Genomic DNA, 17205 nt, shown 5'->3' with positions numbered 1-17205 from the left:
AACTGCTTGCTGAATCCCTCTAATTATTCTCATACAGAGAACTAGAAGCTAACTGTCATGAAGCAAGGCTGTGCGTTAGCTTTTCAGAAGTTAAAACAAAAGAGTCTCCTCCAAACATCTGTTTCCCACAAGCCGGGGGGCGAGGGGAGGAATAAGCCTCAGGGATGTTTACGAGAATCTGGGTAACATCCAGTGTTTTGTGAATCACTTGCACATGTGAGTAATGGAGAGTGCACATTGCCGGATGTGCGGCTTGTCATAAATATGCCAGACAAATGAAACCTCTCAGCCAGAGCTGGACTCCAGCTACACTCAGTCTGCTGCGCGGTGCTCCCCTCGTGGCAAAGCTCTCTGAGAGCTCCCAAGTGACCCACATCTTGAAATTTGAACCCCAAATCCACCCAAAGCAGCTAAGTCCCCACTAAGGGGAAAGGGAGTTGCATCCTGGCTTCTCTGAGCCATTAGTGCCTTCCCACCAAGACTTCAGAGTGGCTCACTTGAGCTGAAAGGTGACCAGAGGCCCAACGAATCTAGAGGGGTGGGGGAGCAGGGAGGAGGCCTATTCAGTCAGCTAAGGAAGGGGTTGGGAGTGGGAAGAACAACACTCAGGAGCCAGAAAGAAGCAGCATTTGCATCAGCACAAGAAATGACAAACTCCTTCCGTCACATAGGGCCTGATCCTGTCAGGAATTGAGCACCCTTCGCTCCCAATGCAGCACTCACCACCTCAACGCGGGCCTGATCCAATTCACTTTGACATCAAAGGGAGCCTTTCCATTAACTGCAGTGGGAACTGGGTCAGGCTCAGACTGCTCCGTACCTTTCAGGATTGTGCTGTTAGTCCAGTGTGTAAACCCTACAGCCCCTAAACCAGGTTGATGATCAAATCCACACCTGCCATGGTTCTGCTGCTCTTTATAGTAACTCCGTTTTCCTCTGCAGATTTCACTTTTCCCTCTCGATCACTCCTTCATCTGCGCCCCTTCTCTGTACCTGCTGTCCTTTCCCCCTTGCCTCTATCTCTGTTCTCTCTGTCCCTTCCCTCAGCGCTTGAGGGATCCTACCCCTGCTGCGCCCATATTTCTCTTCACTGCGACACAGAAAAGGTGCAATCAAAGGGGGAAAATCTGTGGGTAGGAGTGAGTACAGAGCATCAGTTCTCCTCATACCCTTGCTTTTCCTACCCCCACAGGCCTTTGTTAAACTTGCGAGCCAACTGCATGAGCCTTAGCAAAGCTGTCCTCTTCTGGGCTCACATTCCCTTCTCCTCAGCTCTGGCAGCTGTTCGTATTACAGTACAGTGGCCTGCAGTGCTAAGAGTGGGAAAGCCTCTCGCTGCTTTCAGCATCTGCTTCCCATAGAAAAGGAGGTTATTAGATAAAAATTGGCCCAACAGCTCTGGGGATGTTTGGATTCAGAATCAAACTCTGCCACTCAACTCTAGCTGGTAATTTTTGGGGATGGAGACAGCAGCCGCCCTCTCTTTACCAAAACTAAAGCCAAGGTGGTTTGGCTCTAGGTCCCATCACATCCTAAACACCACCGTTTGGGTGTTTGAATGCAAGACTTTGGGCTAGATCCTCAGCTTGTGTATATTGGTGCTGAGTTGCAGCAGCTGAGAATCTGGCCCTTTGGTTCTTCTCTGCAATGGCCAAAGAGGGGATTTGGGGGAGCTGATTTTGAAAAACCTCGTTAACTGGGTTGTGATGTTGCCAAACTAAAACCAGTTGTGATTCAGAGCTGGGTTCAGTTTTATGAACCATCAGTCTTCAGGATGGGCTGGATAAAAGATTCCAGCTCTGGCCTTCCTCTAGTCTAAAGCTGTCATCACAGGAAGAGTGATGCGTGAAACAATGCCATTGCAGTGAAATATCCCATTGTGAAATAACAGGGAATGCCAATTGCTCTCGCTATCGAAATTAATCTGGGCTGAACTGTGTTAGAATTTGCACTCTGTCTTATCTCACTGGGCCAGATTCTCAGCCAATGCAGACCAGTATAACTCCATTGAGATTAATGGTGCGGTGTCAATTGACACTAGGTGAGAATCTGGCTCTGTGATAACAGAGTGTTTTGTCAGCATTGAACCTATCCCAGTTGCACTAAACAGCTCAAAACTTTTCAGACTCTTCCTTTGCCTGTGCAGCTGAATGCAGTTTACAGCGGGGTTGCGGAAATCAGCCAATATTTACTTCTCAAGGAATCAGCTTGAGCTACAACCCATCAAAACAAGGGCAGGGGGTAAGCCCTTATTAGATTTACGGTGTGTGTCACCCTGAGTTCGCATGTCTGGGATGCCTGGGACCGAAAGTGTCATGTTTACAGTGGTTTCATCATTTCTTCCTCTCCAGCCAATAAGTGAGAGATCCAGCTACCTTCCCAAGTTCTTTTTGTATGCTAGACCATAATTTCCCTGAATTCAGGAAGTGCATTAGTACAGCAGGAAAGGAATGAGTCCCATAAGGGAGATCTGCACAGCCAGCAAATTATTCTTTTCCCTATTTTGGAAATGCTCGGGGATTTATGCCGAACAGCTTCAACATTTAAAGAAGTAGATGAGTATTTTTAAACTCTCCTTTACTGTCAGCTGTATCTGGATAAAGGGAAGGAGGGAGAGGAGAACCAGTTCATCTGTGAATAACATTTACATTCTGGTATAAGGTGTTCTAAAAAAAAAAATCTGTGGGACAAATCGTACTTTGGAGACAGGTGTTGTCTCTAAGTAGGCCTGATTCTGACCTCACACCCAGCATAAATCAGGAACGACTCCACTGAAGTCTGTGTTAAACCAGTGTAAGTGAGGGGAGAATGAGGATCACTGTCACTATAGAGTGAGCAGTGGGGTTCGTTCATGTCACAGAAGAAGTTCCTTTTTTAAGAAAGGATCGCCTTGTGCGTAAGACACTGGACTGGGACTCAGGAGATATGCGATCTCTTCCTGGCTCTGCCACAGTCATCCTGTGTGACTCTGGGCAAGTCCATTCATATTTCTGTGCCTCCGTTCCCTAGTGATAAAATGTGGATAATAATCCTTCCTTTCTCCCATCTTATGTTTGTCTTGCCCACGTAGGGTCTGTCTGCACAGCAGTTGAAAGGTGTGCTGGCTCAGTGCAAGTGTAACCCACACACCTCCTGGGGGTGGTGTCCTGTCCCTGACTGGTGGCTCCAAGACCACTTAGAGAATAATGAGATTGCTACAGCTACAGGCGGCTTTTAGCTCATGCTGTAACAGCTCATGCATTGAGGTCCCAGGTTCGATCCTGCCTGCTGACAACCAGGGTCTGTCGGCTTTACATGAGCTAGTGCGCTAAAAAAGGAGCAGTGGGGCTGTGGAGGCATGGGCAGCAGCACAGGATTGCACATGGGTGGCTAACCCAGGCCCCTCAGCCCCATTGCGATTTTTAGCCCACTAGCTTGAGCAGAAATAGCACATGTACTTGTACCCAAGCTGGGAATCACATCTCCCAGCTGCTGTGCAGACAGACCCTTAGACTGTAAGCTCTTTGCAGCAGAGATTGTCAGTTACTATATGTTTGTGAAGCACCTGTATCATCAGGGTCCCAGTCTCATTTAGGGCCTCCGAGTGCTACTAGAATGCTACTACTAATAATTAAGGAGAGACGAGGAGATGGCTCCTCCTTGGGGAATCTCTTACCATTTCACAGGGCGACTCTTCCAAGGGCCGATGGCTTGAGATCCCTCCGTTCGCTGCCAGGAAGAGTAAAAGATACAGTTTCATGGCTCTGCAGGGAAAAGCAAAGATGAGTTCAAGCTAAACCTGGTGTTAAGTCCATGCAGCCACTGGACAGCAGGGTCCACACCAGTGATTGGCACAGGGACTTGCATGCATAATAAATAGCAAAGCTCTCTGGGCCATTCCAGCAGCGAAGGGAGCATTATGAAGTAGGAGAGATGGCAGGAAAGCTCTAAGACTGAACATTTCTATGGCTTGCCCGTTGTGCTGCATATCTTAGAGCAGGGGTGGCCAGCCTGTGGCTCCAGAGCCACATGCAGCTCTTCAGAAGTTAATATGCGGCTCCTTGTATAGGCACCGACTCCGGGGATGGAGCTACAGACGCCAACGTTCCAATGTGCCGGGGGCTGCTCGCTGCTCAACCCCTGGCTCTGCCACAGGCCCTGCCCCCACTCCACCCCTTCCCGCCCCATCCCCCGAACCTGCCATGCCCTTGCTCCTCCCCCCCCCCGAGCCTCCTGCATGCCACAAAACAGCTGATCGGGAGGTGCGGGGAGAGAGGGGGAGGCACTGATCGGTGGGGCTGCCGGTGGGTGGGAGGCCCTGAGAGCGAGGAGGAGGGAGCAGATGGGGGTCTGCTGACATATTACTATGGCTCTTTGGCAATGTACATTGGTACATTCTGGCTCCTTCTCAGGTTCAGGTTGGTCACCCCTGTCTTAGACTGTTGGCCAGATTTTCAAACACCGTGGCACCAGATACCTCCCACTTACGCACCTTAAGCGAGTGACCAGGCTGTCAAAAGTGCTTAGCGTTCAGTAGCTCTATTGTTCTCAAGGCAGCTAGTGGATGATCATTGCCTTTGTAAATCTGGCCCTATCACTCCTTTGTCTTCAGCTGCACACACTGGTGGTGCTCAACAAATGACATGATTATAATCATCTCCACTTTTATAGCACCTCTCCTCCCAGGACCCCGAAGAGCTTTACAAACATTTTAATGAAGTCACACAAGACCCTGGCAAGGTACCATACAATCATAGGGCCAGAGGGGACCATCAGATCATGTAGTCTGACTTGTATGTCACAGGTCACCAACACCACACTGTGCCCACACAATAACCTGACACCTGAAATGAGACCACTGGAGACTAGACTATTACGTGCCACAGGCAGAGAATTGGAGGGATCATTTTGCACCAGTGGCTGAGGCCCCCACAAAGGGAGGGAAATGAGTCTGTGAAATATACCCAGATAATCCTGGCAAGTGACCCACACCCACATGCCACTCAACCCAGGGAAAACTTCCTTCCTGACTCCATATATGGCACTCAGTTTGACCCTGCGCATGTGAGCAAGAATCAGCCAGCCAGCGCCTGTGAGAGAGAACGCTCTGATCTCAAAGAACATGTCCTTATTACAGCCTCTGTCATAAACATGACAACTCTTTCAGCAAATTCCTCCTTTCTTGAGTTTCTCGAGGCTGAACAGGTGGAATCATTCATAGGTGGTGGAACTCCCTTATCTGAATCCGTATTTAAAGCAGGAGTCGGCAACCTCTGGCACACGACTCACCAGGGTAAGCACAGAGTAAGCCACGGCCAGCACATCCCTCAGCCCACGCCGCTTCCTGCCACCCTCATTGGCCTGGGACGGCTAACCACGGCCAGTGGGAGCCACCATCGGCTGAACCTGAGGACGCGGCAGATAAACAAACTGATCCGGCCCACCAGGGTGCTTACCCTGGCGAGCCACGTGCCAGAGGTTGCCGACCCTGGTTTAAAGGATATATTGGCTAACAGGCAAACTGTCTTTGGTGCATCAGTGCAAAGTGGCTCTGGTTGCCAGATTCAGAGTGGTGCAAACAGGTGCACTAGGACAGGGTTTCTCAAACTTTTCTTTTTGGGTTGCCACCCCCATGCTATAAAAACTCCAGGGCCAACAGAGGTGGGTTCAGGGATTTTAGCTTCAGCCCTGCAGGGGGGGCAGCGCTAGGACTCGAGGCTTTAGACCCGTGGGGGCGCTGGAGGTTCAGGGTGCTGGGCTTCATCTCCAGGGGGGTACTAGGGCCTCAGGGCTTTAGTCCCGCAGGGAGTGCTGGGGCTCAGGGCACCAGATTTCAGCCCCGTTGCTCTGCTCCTGGTTTCAGCCCCCCAGGGGCACCAGGACTTGGGGCATCAGGCTTCAGCCATGTGGTCCAATGGTCCCGCGAGGGGCTGCGGACCCTTGCTTGAGAAGCACTGCACTAAGATGTGGGACCTGTGAGCTCTCTGGGGAAATTCTAGCTAACTCTGCCAGAAATCCTCTTTTGGGCTCCAGCCCCCCAGCCAGTACCAATCACTTCCCTTTTGAGCATGCCAGTCACAGTTTGCTTGTTCTCTTTGCCACAGCATTGCCCCATAGTTTGGCTTGATTTTTATACCAGTCCCTAGGCTTCCTGTGAGTGTAATTTTGCACATCCCTCACAACATGAGCAAACAATGGATCCTGGAAAGGAAATGGATCCTGGGAAGGTCAGGCCACCTCTGGCTTGCTCTGTTTTTAGAGCACGTTTTCCTCATTCCAGCTGAGTCTGATGGGGATGGGATGGAAATCTGGGAGCTGTGATACCGGTGGGTTTTATTTTAGGCTTGAACACTGCACTGTGATCAAAGGCTCTTAATGTCCTCGGTGCCTCAGTCTCCCCATCGCTAAAATAGGGACAGTATAATAGTAAATGTACCTATCTCCTAGAACTGCAAGGGGCCTTGAAAGGTCATCAAGTCCAGCCCCCTGCCTTCACTAGCAGGACCAAGCACTGATTTTTGCCCCCCAGGCCTAAGTGACCTCCTCAAGGATTGAACTCACAACCCTCAGTTTAGCAGGCTAATGCTCAAACCACTGAGCTATCCAGTGGGTGTTGTGAAGCCTTTTAACTACTGTTGGCAAAGGGCTACCAAACCCGCCAATGGCGGGTGCTGTACACTAGCTGCTGGCAGAGTGCTCTCCATGAATTCTCCCCACTCAGTTCAAAGGAGCCCAAATTTGTTGACCCTCAGAACATGCTGCAGGACTCGTCTGTGGGGTTGTTTTGGAGTAAGAGTTGAGGGGGAGAGGGGACTGTTTGGGGGCTCACAGGGTATTAGCTAGTTGGACCTGAAAGGGGAAGAAAGTCTGACGTGCATATTTATGATTTGTGATCTTTAAATAATGGCAAGGCACTCAGAGCTTTGCTTGGGCAGCTTTCATAGCTAAAAAAATAAAATAAATTATCTCTGCTGGATACTGCTCAACACAGGGCACTTCTCTATGTATCCTGGGATCCGGCTCCAAACAGTGCAACCCTGAGTATTTCCTGTCTGCAATGGACTCCATCCATTAAACTAGTGGAAGAATTTTACTCGGATGCTTTCAGTAATAATATTTTACACTTAAAAAGGACTTTGCAAATTCAAGATCTCAAAGTGCTTCACAAACTGTAATGAGTCACTGCCCTGAACCCAACTGGGAGACTGGGCTCTTCTTCCCCTGGGAAAAAGAGGAATAGAGTGGCTAAGTGACTTGCTGAGGGACCTTGGGTAAATCAGTGACAGAGGAAGGAATCTATCCATCCTACAAAAACAATGAGGAGTCTGGTGTCACCTTAAAGACTAACAGATTTATTTGGCCATAAGCTTTTGTGTGTAAAAAATGATGCCAAAAAAAAAAAGATGCATCTGAAGAAGTGGGTTTTTTACCCATGAAAGCTCATACTCAAATAAATCTGTTAATCTTTAAAGTGCCACCAGACTCCTTGTTGTTTTTGTGGATACAGACTAACATGGCTATCCCCTGATACTATCCATCCTTCTTATTTCTAAGGTGCCTACCACACTGGTATCCAAGTGCAGTAGAATCCATTGCTAGTCTCCTGCTCTTACCACTAGACCACATAGATGCTATCAATTTTAGGGTAGCTAATTGTGGACAGGGTGCTATCAGATCCTCTCTTTCATGAACAACAAATTGACCTGAAGATTCTTTTCCTTTGGGTCACTTTCAGTTCAAGTGCCAGGAGCTTTCTCCTGCTTTGCATAGTTTGCATCAGTCCAGTTCCTTTGTTTTCTCACTCCACTGCCTGGTAAATAAGTATGGGAGGCATAGGCAACACAGGCTCTGTGGGGAGTCTGCTAGAGTGGGCTGAAGACTCACGTGGTGCTGCAGCCACCAACAAAACCTGACCACCTACATCTGAGCTGGTGTCTCTGACAAAGTAACTTGGGAGCAGCTGAAACAGTAACTTGCTATAAAGAGAGCAGTTGTTACCACAATGCAATGCAGGCAGTTTCATTTATGGTCCCAGCGTGCTCTCATTATAGTGAAATCCCCACTGTTTTCAGAGAGAACAGGGTGGGGCCTCAAAGCATCTTTAATGTTATAACTTTCCACCTAGATTTCATATCATCCCAGCTCCCTGCTCCACAGTTGGACAATGAATGAATTTTGGAGACTAAGATTCACCCTCTCCCACCCCATGCCAAACCTCAGGAACTGGGCCAGCATGACTAATCAGATGAGACAGACAAAGTGCAGGAGAAAAGACGTATCATTATTTCCATTTCACAGATAGGAAAACTGAGGCATATAGTGTCAATGGTTCACCCAAGGACATACAGGAACTGGGAATTAAACTCAGCTCTCCTGAGTCCCAGTCTGTTGCCTTAACAACAAGCTCAGTGATCCTCTTTTTTGGTATTAAACGGTAAATATTAATACAAGTTAAATGTCATTTGCATTTAGCAATGACACCAACAAACTCCCAATTCCCCCAAGATTAGATTTCTGTAATATAGACTATTATTATTACTATTTTTTCACATCCAAACTAAAGAAAAGAGAAGCAAAGCTGCCATGTGTGTTCCTTTAACTTATGTAAGACACACCCTAACTACACAGAAGGCCATGTACCCCCATGGATTATCGCATTTGCTGTTTTTTAGAACAGAGTGAATATATTGCAGTTACCTTGTTTCATGTGTCAGTTATTTGCATTCCCACCCTCTGCTATAAAAAAAGAAATCTTATCCATCTCTCCAGCGTTTAGTCAGCCATAACACAGATTAGATCACTCTTGTTTTCACTCTCACCCATTCAGAACATGAAGTGGTTTCATTGGTAACTTTGCAGCCTGAGATGAAACTGAGACATTTTAAGGGAAATATCCTTATTTGAGACAGTGTCTGCTTTAAATTATGTCCCTTGTCTCCCTTCTGACTCCTCTTCTGGTTGTTTGCTGGGTCCTAGCAACCACTGTGTTAACAAGTAAATTAGCTACTCTGGGACTCATCCTTGAATGCTTCTAGGGGAAAGCACATATTGAGAAATACAGGGGTTTTGACTGAGCAAGGCTCTTGGGTTTGGGCCCCGTGTTTGCTCAGGTCAATATTTGACTTCTCTTTGTAGATGTCATTGCTTGACTCTGTGTATGGATCAGTCAGTGTGTTTACTTTAGGGTTTTGTGTCAGTGAGTTACATTCCTAAAGAGCTGTAAAGGAGCCACAGAGCATATGATAGGCCACCTCAAAGTCCCCGAATCACTATCTTACAAAATAAATTGAGATGTCAAGGTTATAAATGAGAAGATACAGTACTGATGCAAGTGAAGCCCTTGATCCTGGAACCCTTACTCACTGAAATAATCCTTCCTCACACGAATCGGCTTATTGATTTGTCCAGAGGGCCCGGATATCACTCTGAAGTAAATGGGAGTTCATTGTTGGCTAGAACACACCCTGGATGTATCGGTGTAGATTTAAATGGGGCTACTCGTGTGAGTAAGGGTGACTAAAAATTGCTGGGGTGGGCCCTGCTGCATTTAGACAAGTGGTTTGATTTCTGTGGCCACTTATTGTTCCGTCTGCCTGACCTTCAAGTAAATATTTTCATTTCAAAAGAAGATTTTACATCTAACATTAAGATATGATGGTGATTTCTGATTTACCGCAAGCTAACATATATGGATTATTTCATGCTGCCCCCTATGGTTGGACCAATACTTGTCTGCCAGGTGCCTTTTCCTGCTTAAAACCCCACTTTTGCAAATTCCTTCCTATGCTGATTTCACCATTGTGGTCTCCAAACCCTCACGTCTGAATGTTGCTCTATATTTTCCTTGTGGTGAAAAATAAGCTCTCTGGAGTAGGGTTTTTGGTGTTTTATTTGTGTTTTGTAAGGCGCCCTGAGAAGGAAAGGCATAAGCACCCAAGAGAGGAGAGGGATTATTTAGTGTGACACGCAGGGGTATGATTAGGAATAATGAACAGAAAAAGAGAAAATCACGTCTAACTGGAAAACTTCCTATCAGTGAGACGTATTCCCCTAACAACTTCCCAGAGAAGCGATGTGAGCCTCACTCCATGTGACTTTTAGCACTAGACTGCAAAAGAGGCTAGAAAACAGGCTATCAGGAATGATTAAGGCTGCTTGGGAAAACATTTTTTTCCTGTGAAAAAGTTTACAATAAATGAATATTTTTCATTTTCACAAAATCAGAGAAGATTAGGGTTGGAAGAGACCTCAAGAGATCAAGCAGGACCAACCTCATCAAAATCATCCCTTTATGATTTATCCCATCATCAAATTAAAATTGTACAGGTATTTAATGAAAAACCCCAAACACAGATTTTATTTAGTTTTTTTGCAAATAAAAAAACAAAAAGTTGGGGGGGGGTTGAGAAAAACCTGAAATTATTTTACAGAAACAGATTTTTTTTTGTGAAAGCTTTTCTTTTGACAAAAAGGCATTTTTGACCCTTCCAAAAAAAAAAGAGTTTTAAAGCAAAGTTTTTAACCAGCTCTTGGAATGATCCTGGAAGGTGGACTAATGGAGCTTTCCCAACTCTAACTGCAGTGAACTGTCTGGTGTGTGAATTTCACCATTGGCGCATAAGATAAGACAATGTCTGAGCAAGTGAAAATTCACATTGCCTGCACACTGGATGTAGCGGGGTTCGACTGTCACGCTCGTAGGACATTTGGATTCATAATCAGAGGTGAGCCAACCACTGTGGGAAAGACTACAAAATCTGCTCAGCTATTTGCCTATTCCTAGACCAGATCTCAAACCAACCTGTTTTAAAGTTTCTGAAACATTTGGGTAACCGCACTCTGCCATTATTTTTGTGAATATTTGCTCTTCTGGAATTCGGTTGCAATGACACTTAGCAATTTACATCTTTAAAGTGCTGTAGAGACATTAGTAAGTTATAGCTTGAGGATCCCAGTAATGTAAGATAAATATTATCCTCACTTCACAGATTGGGAAACTGAGGCAGCAAGATCAAGTGCTTACTCCCATAAGGGGCTGAGAGCCCTCAAATCCCAAGGAAGACAATGGAAGTTGGGAGCACCTGTGACCTTGTGAAATTGGGTTCAATGTGATTATCCCAAGGCCACAGCACAAATCACTGCACCTATCAGTGAACTCAACTGGGTTTTGTCAGTGACGTCAGCGGGAGCAGAATCAGGCATGTGGTGTCAGTGCTGGGGTTAGAACTCAGCAGTTCATCGCTCAGAGTTGTGTATTCAGATACTCCTTTCTTTCAAAGGCTATTCTCATGGTCTTCTCCCAGCTTGACCCGGAGTAGGAAGTCGCAGAAATCCCAGAAGCTGGTTCTCATGAGACTTCCAGTGACCTGTTGCACATCTCCAAGGGCTTTGGAGAAACATTAATACTTCCGGGTGGTTATGTGAATCAAACCTCCAGCCCTTTGGAGTTTGTCCATCACTAGTTTAATTGCTCTCTAATGCAGCACCCTCAACAGTCCTTTCTGTGCAGGGTCTGTCTGTAGATGGTTGGGTTCCACTCAGAGCTGGACAGAGCGGTATCAGACCCTCTCTTTCATAAACAACAAATAGACCTGAAGATGCTATGCCTTTGATTCACTTCCAGTTCAAGTATCAGGAACATTACCTTACAGAAGTGACAAAACTGTCTGCTACGAAATGATTCTCCAAGGGGAGGATCAAGGGGAGAAGTGGGGAGAGAACCACAGACCTGTCAGTCCTGTTCTCTGCCCCAGCACCGGACTAATGTCCCATGGGAAGCTCTACACTCATTTATCCTCTTCTCTCCTGCCCTTTCCCCCCAATCCTCTTCACTTTCAGCTGTTCTGTCCTAAGTAACCTCCCTCACCACCAAAAAAAGCTTGTTACACCCCTTCTCTTTCCCTATGTCTGTCTTATCTATTTAGATTGTGAGGTCTTCAGAGCAGGGCCTTCTACTGCTCTGAGTATGTACAGTGCCTAGCGCAGTGGTTGGCCCTGTGGCTCTATCGTAATAAATATAACTATGAATATAATCAATAGAGATGAATGATACAGAGAGTGTGGACCTTTGCCCAAAGGTGGTGGTATTATTATTATTATTATTTATTTATTATTCCAAGTGAATTCAATCTTTAAAGAAAAATTCAGGCAGATGTATGTGTTCCATAATCCTAGAGGAGATCAAATGAGACCAGGACGTTAATTTCAGCTACCTCTGACTGGGACAGTGTCCAGTAACCCACTTGTGAATAATGTGTCATTCTTCAGGTAAAAAGCCAAAATATTAGATCTACTCACTAAGCCATAACCCTTTGCTTAAAAAACTAATCAAACTGGTAAGTAAATAAAAGAGAAATTTCATAATATTAAGATAACTGAAACCCCTTTTTCAATTTAAAAAAAAAAGCGTTTCCTGTTTTGATTAACCTGGACCTTTGTTTAGGAGACGTATTTTTATGAATGAGGCTGCAGTGTTTGGCTCTCACGGTATTTTCTTTGAGAGAGAAGTTGGGTGAGGTAATTTCTTTTTATTGGACCAGCTTTTCCTCACACACCTTCTTTCTCTCATATCCTTGGACCAACATGGCTACAGCAACACTTCGAAGAGTATTTTCTTAGGTTTTTATACATAGGCATTTTCATTGCCTCTGCAGCATCGCGTGAACACTGGCACGGGATTAAGAGGAATGAAGATTTTGAAAAAGAAATATTTGGCACTGATGTAATCATATTTTCATGGCATTGTTTAAATGTTAATCAAGAGTCATAACCTCCTGGGGAGACTGTCAGCATCAACCTTTTGTTTGTCTACAGTGGCTTCTGAGCTACCAGTTTCCGTCTACGCAGACGGTTACTGCTTTAAAAGTTGCTTTTTAATAGCAGTGATTAAAGGTAAATGAAATACTGCTAGCCCCATCTTACAGAGGGGTTAAATGATTTGCCCAAGGCTGGGTAGTGAGTCAGCACAAGAGCTGGGATACTCATGATGCCTGCCTCGTTTCCCTGCACTCAAGATCAGTTCTGTGAGCCAGGAGACTTTCTGTAGGATTAGTTTATGTACCTATATTGCAGAAGCCCCGCAATTGTACAAAGCACTATGCAAACATGCTGTCCTTGCCCCAAAGATTTTAGTAAGTCTCACTACTATTTTCATTAGTAGTGAAAACACGGAGGAAACATCTCAATAGTTTTGTTGTAAAACTTACCAGTGCCTCCTTAACTTAAATGATCCAAGCTACTGTAATAGGCTCACCAATGAATTAGCCATACAGCTGTATGGGACGTGCCCATCGGTTATTCAGCCCATTCATAAACACAAATCTGGTTCATTTACCTTCATCCTCGGTAGTATATTTTTTTTAAAGGCTGCAGCGCCACGTTACTGAATCCCCACTTTCTCCTGCAGTCAGAGAAACGTTTGGCTCAGCTTTCCAGCAGCATCAAAGTTTAACTCGTTGCTGTACATACCTGCCGTTTGGATGAAGGAGGAGGCTTCCTTTCTGCTTGCAGCGTTTGTCTCCCAGGCTCTCCCGACAGCCCTCCAGTGAAAGTTGAGGAAGGGCTTCCTTGGGGAAGTCGCAGCTCTGCTACATGCCAGCTGACTAAAAACTCTGAGAACTCAGACAGAAGTTTAAGTCACTGAGAAAAAAAATACTCCCAATAGACTGGCCCTTGAATTCATTGCTCAGCAGTCATCAGCTCTAACATATTCCCAAGCTCCCATAAGCATGTGAATATAGACCTCAGTAAGTTATTAAATGTGAGTCCTCTGCTCTTTTTTTTTGTTTTCCATTTCACTTGCTTAACCTTGGCTTATTTCCTGGAGGTTCTTAGCTGATAATCACGCCCCTCTCATATTGACACATTGAAACATTCTGCGAATACCACCAGAAATCCCCTTTGCAGATTTCGAAGGTAAATTCATAGTATCTGTCTCACAGATGTGTGTCTGGTTCATGTTACATTCATTTTCAGGTACCTTGACCTAGATCATACTGTCCATTAAAGTTGGGGTAAATCAGAAGTAGTTCAATTGCCTGCAGTGGATTTACAAGTGAGAGCAAAATTTGGCCCTTTGGTCTAGGTCCTCAGCTGTTATAAATCATCACTGCTTCTTTGAAGTTGTGACCCCAAGACTCCACTATTGATATATAAGATAATGTATTTTAAGGTTTGAAGAGGGGAAGAATATAGATGGTTTCTAAGAGGAATATTTGGTCAGATTTTGATCTCACTTACATGGCTATAAATCCAGAACAACTCCATTTACTTTAGTGGAGTTAGTTTTGAATGGGCATGATATCAGAATACAGGCTATATGCTCATACACAGAGCAGATTTCTGTCTAATGCAAAAGATATGCTCTGATTTGCATGTTGCTGGTTTCTGAATCCATGTATTGCTTTGCAGCCATACCACTCTGTACTGGTATGGCTTATCGGCTCTCAGAAACTAAACATGGTTTGACAGAGGAATATGCAGTCTGAAAAGAACAGTGAGGGTAAAGATCACCTGCAGAGGACACAGTTTTCTTGGGGGCCGTTCCTAGACTGGAATGAATTCCCACAGGAACAGAGACGCATCACAAACTTCATCATCTTTTGTCTCCCAGTGCAAGGCACACTACATAGACCTGCCTTCTCTATCATAAAAAGATAGCAACATGTGTATGCATGTAGAAATATATAAAATTCCAAACCAAGAACTCCACAGTGCTCACTTCTCCCCATGCAGTGAGAATGAGGGAACAAACACATGGCTTAACGGTTAACACACTCCGGTGCTCAGATACTCCAGTGGGGGAGCAGTATTAGAACCCACAGAGAACTGAATAGAAGGGAGGTGATGTTTTTGATTCGGTAGCAGGCATTCTTCCCTTTGAGTGAGAGATGAACAAGGGAGATAAATGGCTCCATGCTGCAGAGGGGCTGTCTTTCAGCTGAGATGTAAACTGAAGAGCTGACCATCATAAACGTTGCCACTGTCATTGTAATAAGAAAAGGGGTGTTCACCCCAGTGCCCTAGCTAAACTCCATTACGTTTTGCTTCTCTAAATGCTCCTGCATTCCTGTGGTGGGTGAAGTGATCTTTGACCATTAGCGGTAAATATGCCCAATGGCCTGTGATGGGATGTTAGATGAGGTGGGATCTGAGTAACTACAGAGAATTCTTTCCTGGGTGTCTGGCTGGTGAGTCTTCCCCACATGCTCAGGGTTTAGCTGATCACCATATTTGGGGTCAGGAAGGAATTTTCCTCCAGGGCAGATTGGCAGAGGCCCTGGGGGTGGGGGTTCGCCTTCTTCTGCAGGGTGGGGCATGGGTCACTTGCTGGAGGATTCTCTGCACCTTGAAGTCTTTAAACCACGATTTGAGGACTCCAGTAGCTCAGACATAGGTTAGGGGTTTGATACAGGAATGAGTGGGTGAGATTCTGTGGTCTGAGTTGTGAAGGTCAGACTAGATGATCAGAATGGTCCCTTCTGACTTTAAAGTCTATGATTCTATGACCCTTATGTCCTCTTTAACAACCATGCCGGCTGTTGAGAGTCATAATTATGTCACACCTGTACCGTGTTTTGGGATCCTGGGCTGGAAGACTCTGTGGAAGTGCAAGATGTAGATTCTAACTAATATGTCAAGAACTAGAAAAGTTCATGGAGAATAGGTTCATCAATGGCTATTAGCCAGAATGGGTAGGGATGGTCTCCCAACATCTGGTTGCCAGAAGCTGGGAACGGGTGACAGGGGATGGAACACTTGACATTACCTGTTCTGTTCATTTCCTCTGGGGCACCTGGTATTAGCCACTGTCGGAAGACAGGATACTGGTCTAGATGGACCTCTGGTCTGACCCAGTATGGTCGTTTTTATGTTCTTATGTAATAAAGAATCACTTATTTGAAATGCTAATTTAAGGCCTGATCCCACACCAGATATTAAATGGGAGATTTGCCACTGACTTTTGTAGGAGCAGGAACAGACTTACTAATAATGGAACTGTTCCCAATGGTAAACACTATCTCTGATAGCATGTGGAAGGGAGGCTATTCCATAATGGTGGGGCTATGTGTGTGTCCACACAATGCAGACTATACCAGGATAGCTACATCACCATAGCTATGCTGCCATAACCCCGGGCTGTAGTTTCAGCCTTTTGCACCACCTTCCTGAATGACAGTAAATATGTCAACGGAAGAACTCACCGGTCAACACAGCTGCATGTACACTGGGAGTTACGTCACCATAGGTTCGTCAGACAGGGGTGTGGATTTTTCACACCCCTGACTTCCGTAGCTAAGGCAGCCTAACATTTAAGTGAAGACCAAAACAAACAACCATTTAAAGACACTCAGAATTATCAGCGTTAACATCGTTATCTCAGGGATGGAGTAAGTTCATTTTTTCTAAAGTTACAGTTAAAAAAGGAACCAGCCACACACAGATGAACTGGCAGCTTTTAATCAGACGTAAAAGATTAGTAACCAGTCATGTGATCACATTGATTTTAAAATAGATTATGTCACGTCAACAGGATGCCCATCTGTGATTATAAATGATATTTCCCCAGACTAAACAAAGCTCCGATTTCTGTTTTGGTTTCTTTCCTATGGCTCTTTTTATAGTTTGTCCCCTTTGCTGTTAAGAACTGGAACACTGAAGGGCTCCATTCTGCCCTCAGTCACATAGATTCACTTCCTACTGATATTCAGTGGGGGGTTGCAGCTTTGAAACTTAGGGCAGAACTGAGCCTTAGGGTCCTGACTTGCCTTCAGCTTAGTGTAGTCCCTTATATCAGTGCAAAGTGCAGAGGCGTGTAAATTTCACCCTCATCTTTCTGTAACTGTGTCCATCACATTGTACATTGGCACCTGAAACACTATGATTCTGATCCGATAGCATTTTACATCCACCTTAGGTAACAAATATTGTTCAGATCTCATTGTAAAAGTGGGTCTTAGTGAGGAATTCGTATGTGGGGAGGGTGGGACCTTTGTAGAACAGAGCAGGAAGAGTTCCGGGAGTGGTGTGGCATGGAAGGAAAAACAAAGAGGCTCATGGGAGAAGCACACAAACAGGGCGCTGAGCTTGTAACATTATTGGTGCAGAGGAAAATGGAGCAACATAATGAAAGACAAGATCAGGGTAAATTTGGGGAGAGCCTTAAAGGAAAGGACATCAAGAAGCTGGACTTTGATGCTGTGGAGAAGGGGAAGCCAATGCACCAAC

General features: G+C 45.4%; 1 protein-coding gene across 4 annotated transcripts in view; it reads right to left on the bottom strand.

Annotated features, from left to right (window-relative positions):
• LRRC32 (leucine rich repeat containing 32) overlaps positions 1 to 13558 on the bottom strand; it is a 360881-nt gene extending 347323 nt beyond the window's left edge. For 3 of the 4 annotated variants that reach the window (XR_007770557.1, XR_007770558.1, XM_050930452.1), the window contains exons 1-2: positions 13447 to 13558; positions 3656 to 3743 (exon numbers count right to left, since the gene is read on the bottom strand). Coding sequence is in view for 2 of the 4 variants with exons in the window: in XM_050930452.1 (XP_050786409.1) it covers positions 3656 to 3739 (84 nt within the window). In the remaining 2 variants the exon portion in view is untranslated. Of the gene's footprint in view, positions 1 to 3655; positions 3744 to 13184; positions 13422 to 13446 lie in introns of those variants that run through there. The other variant, XM_050930463.1, reaches the window with a different exon arrangement.
• Between the last annotated feature and the right edge of the window lie 3647 nt (positions 13559 to 17205).

The sequence above is a fragment of the Gopherus flavomarginatus genome, chromosome 1 (genome assembly GCF_025201925.1).
Source record: "Gopherus flavomarginatus isolate rGopFla2 chromosome 1, rGopFla2.mat.asm, whole genome shotgun sequence".
Classification (NCBI taxonomy): domain Eukaryota; kingdom Metazoa; phylum Chordata; order Testudines; family Testudinidae; genus Gopherus; species Gopherus flavomarginatus.
This window is presented reverse-complemented; position numbering and strand designations above follow the sequence as displayed.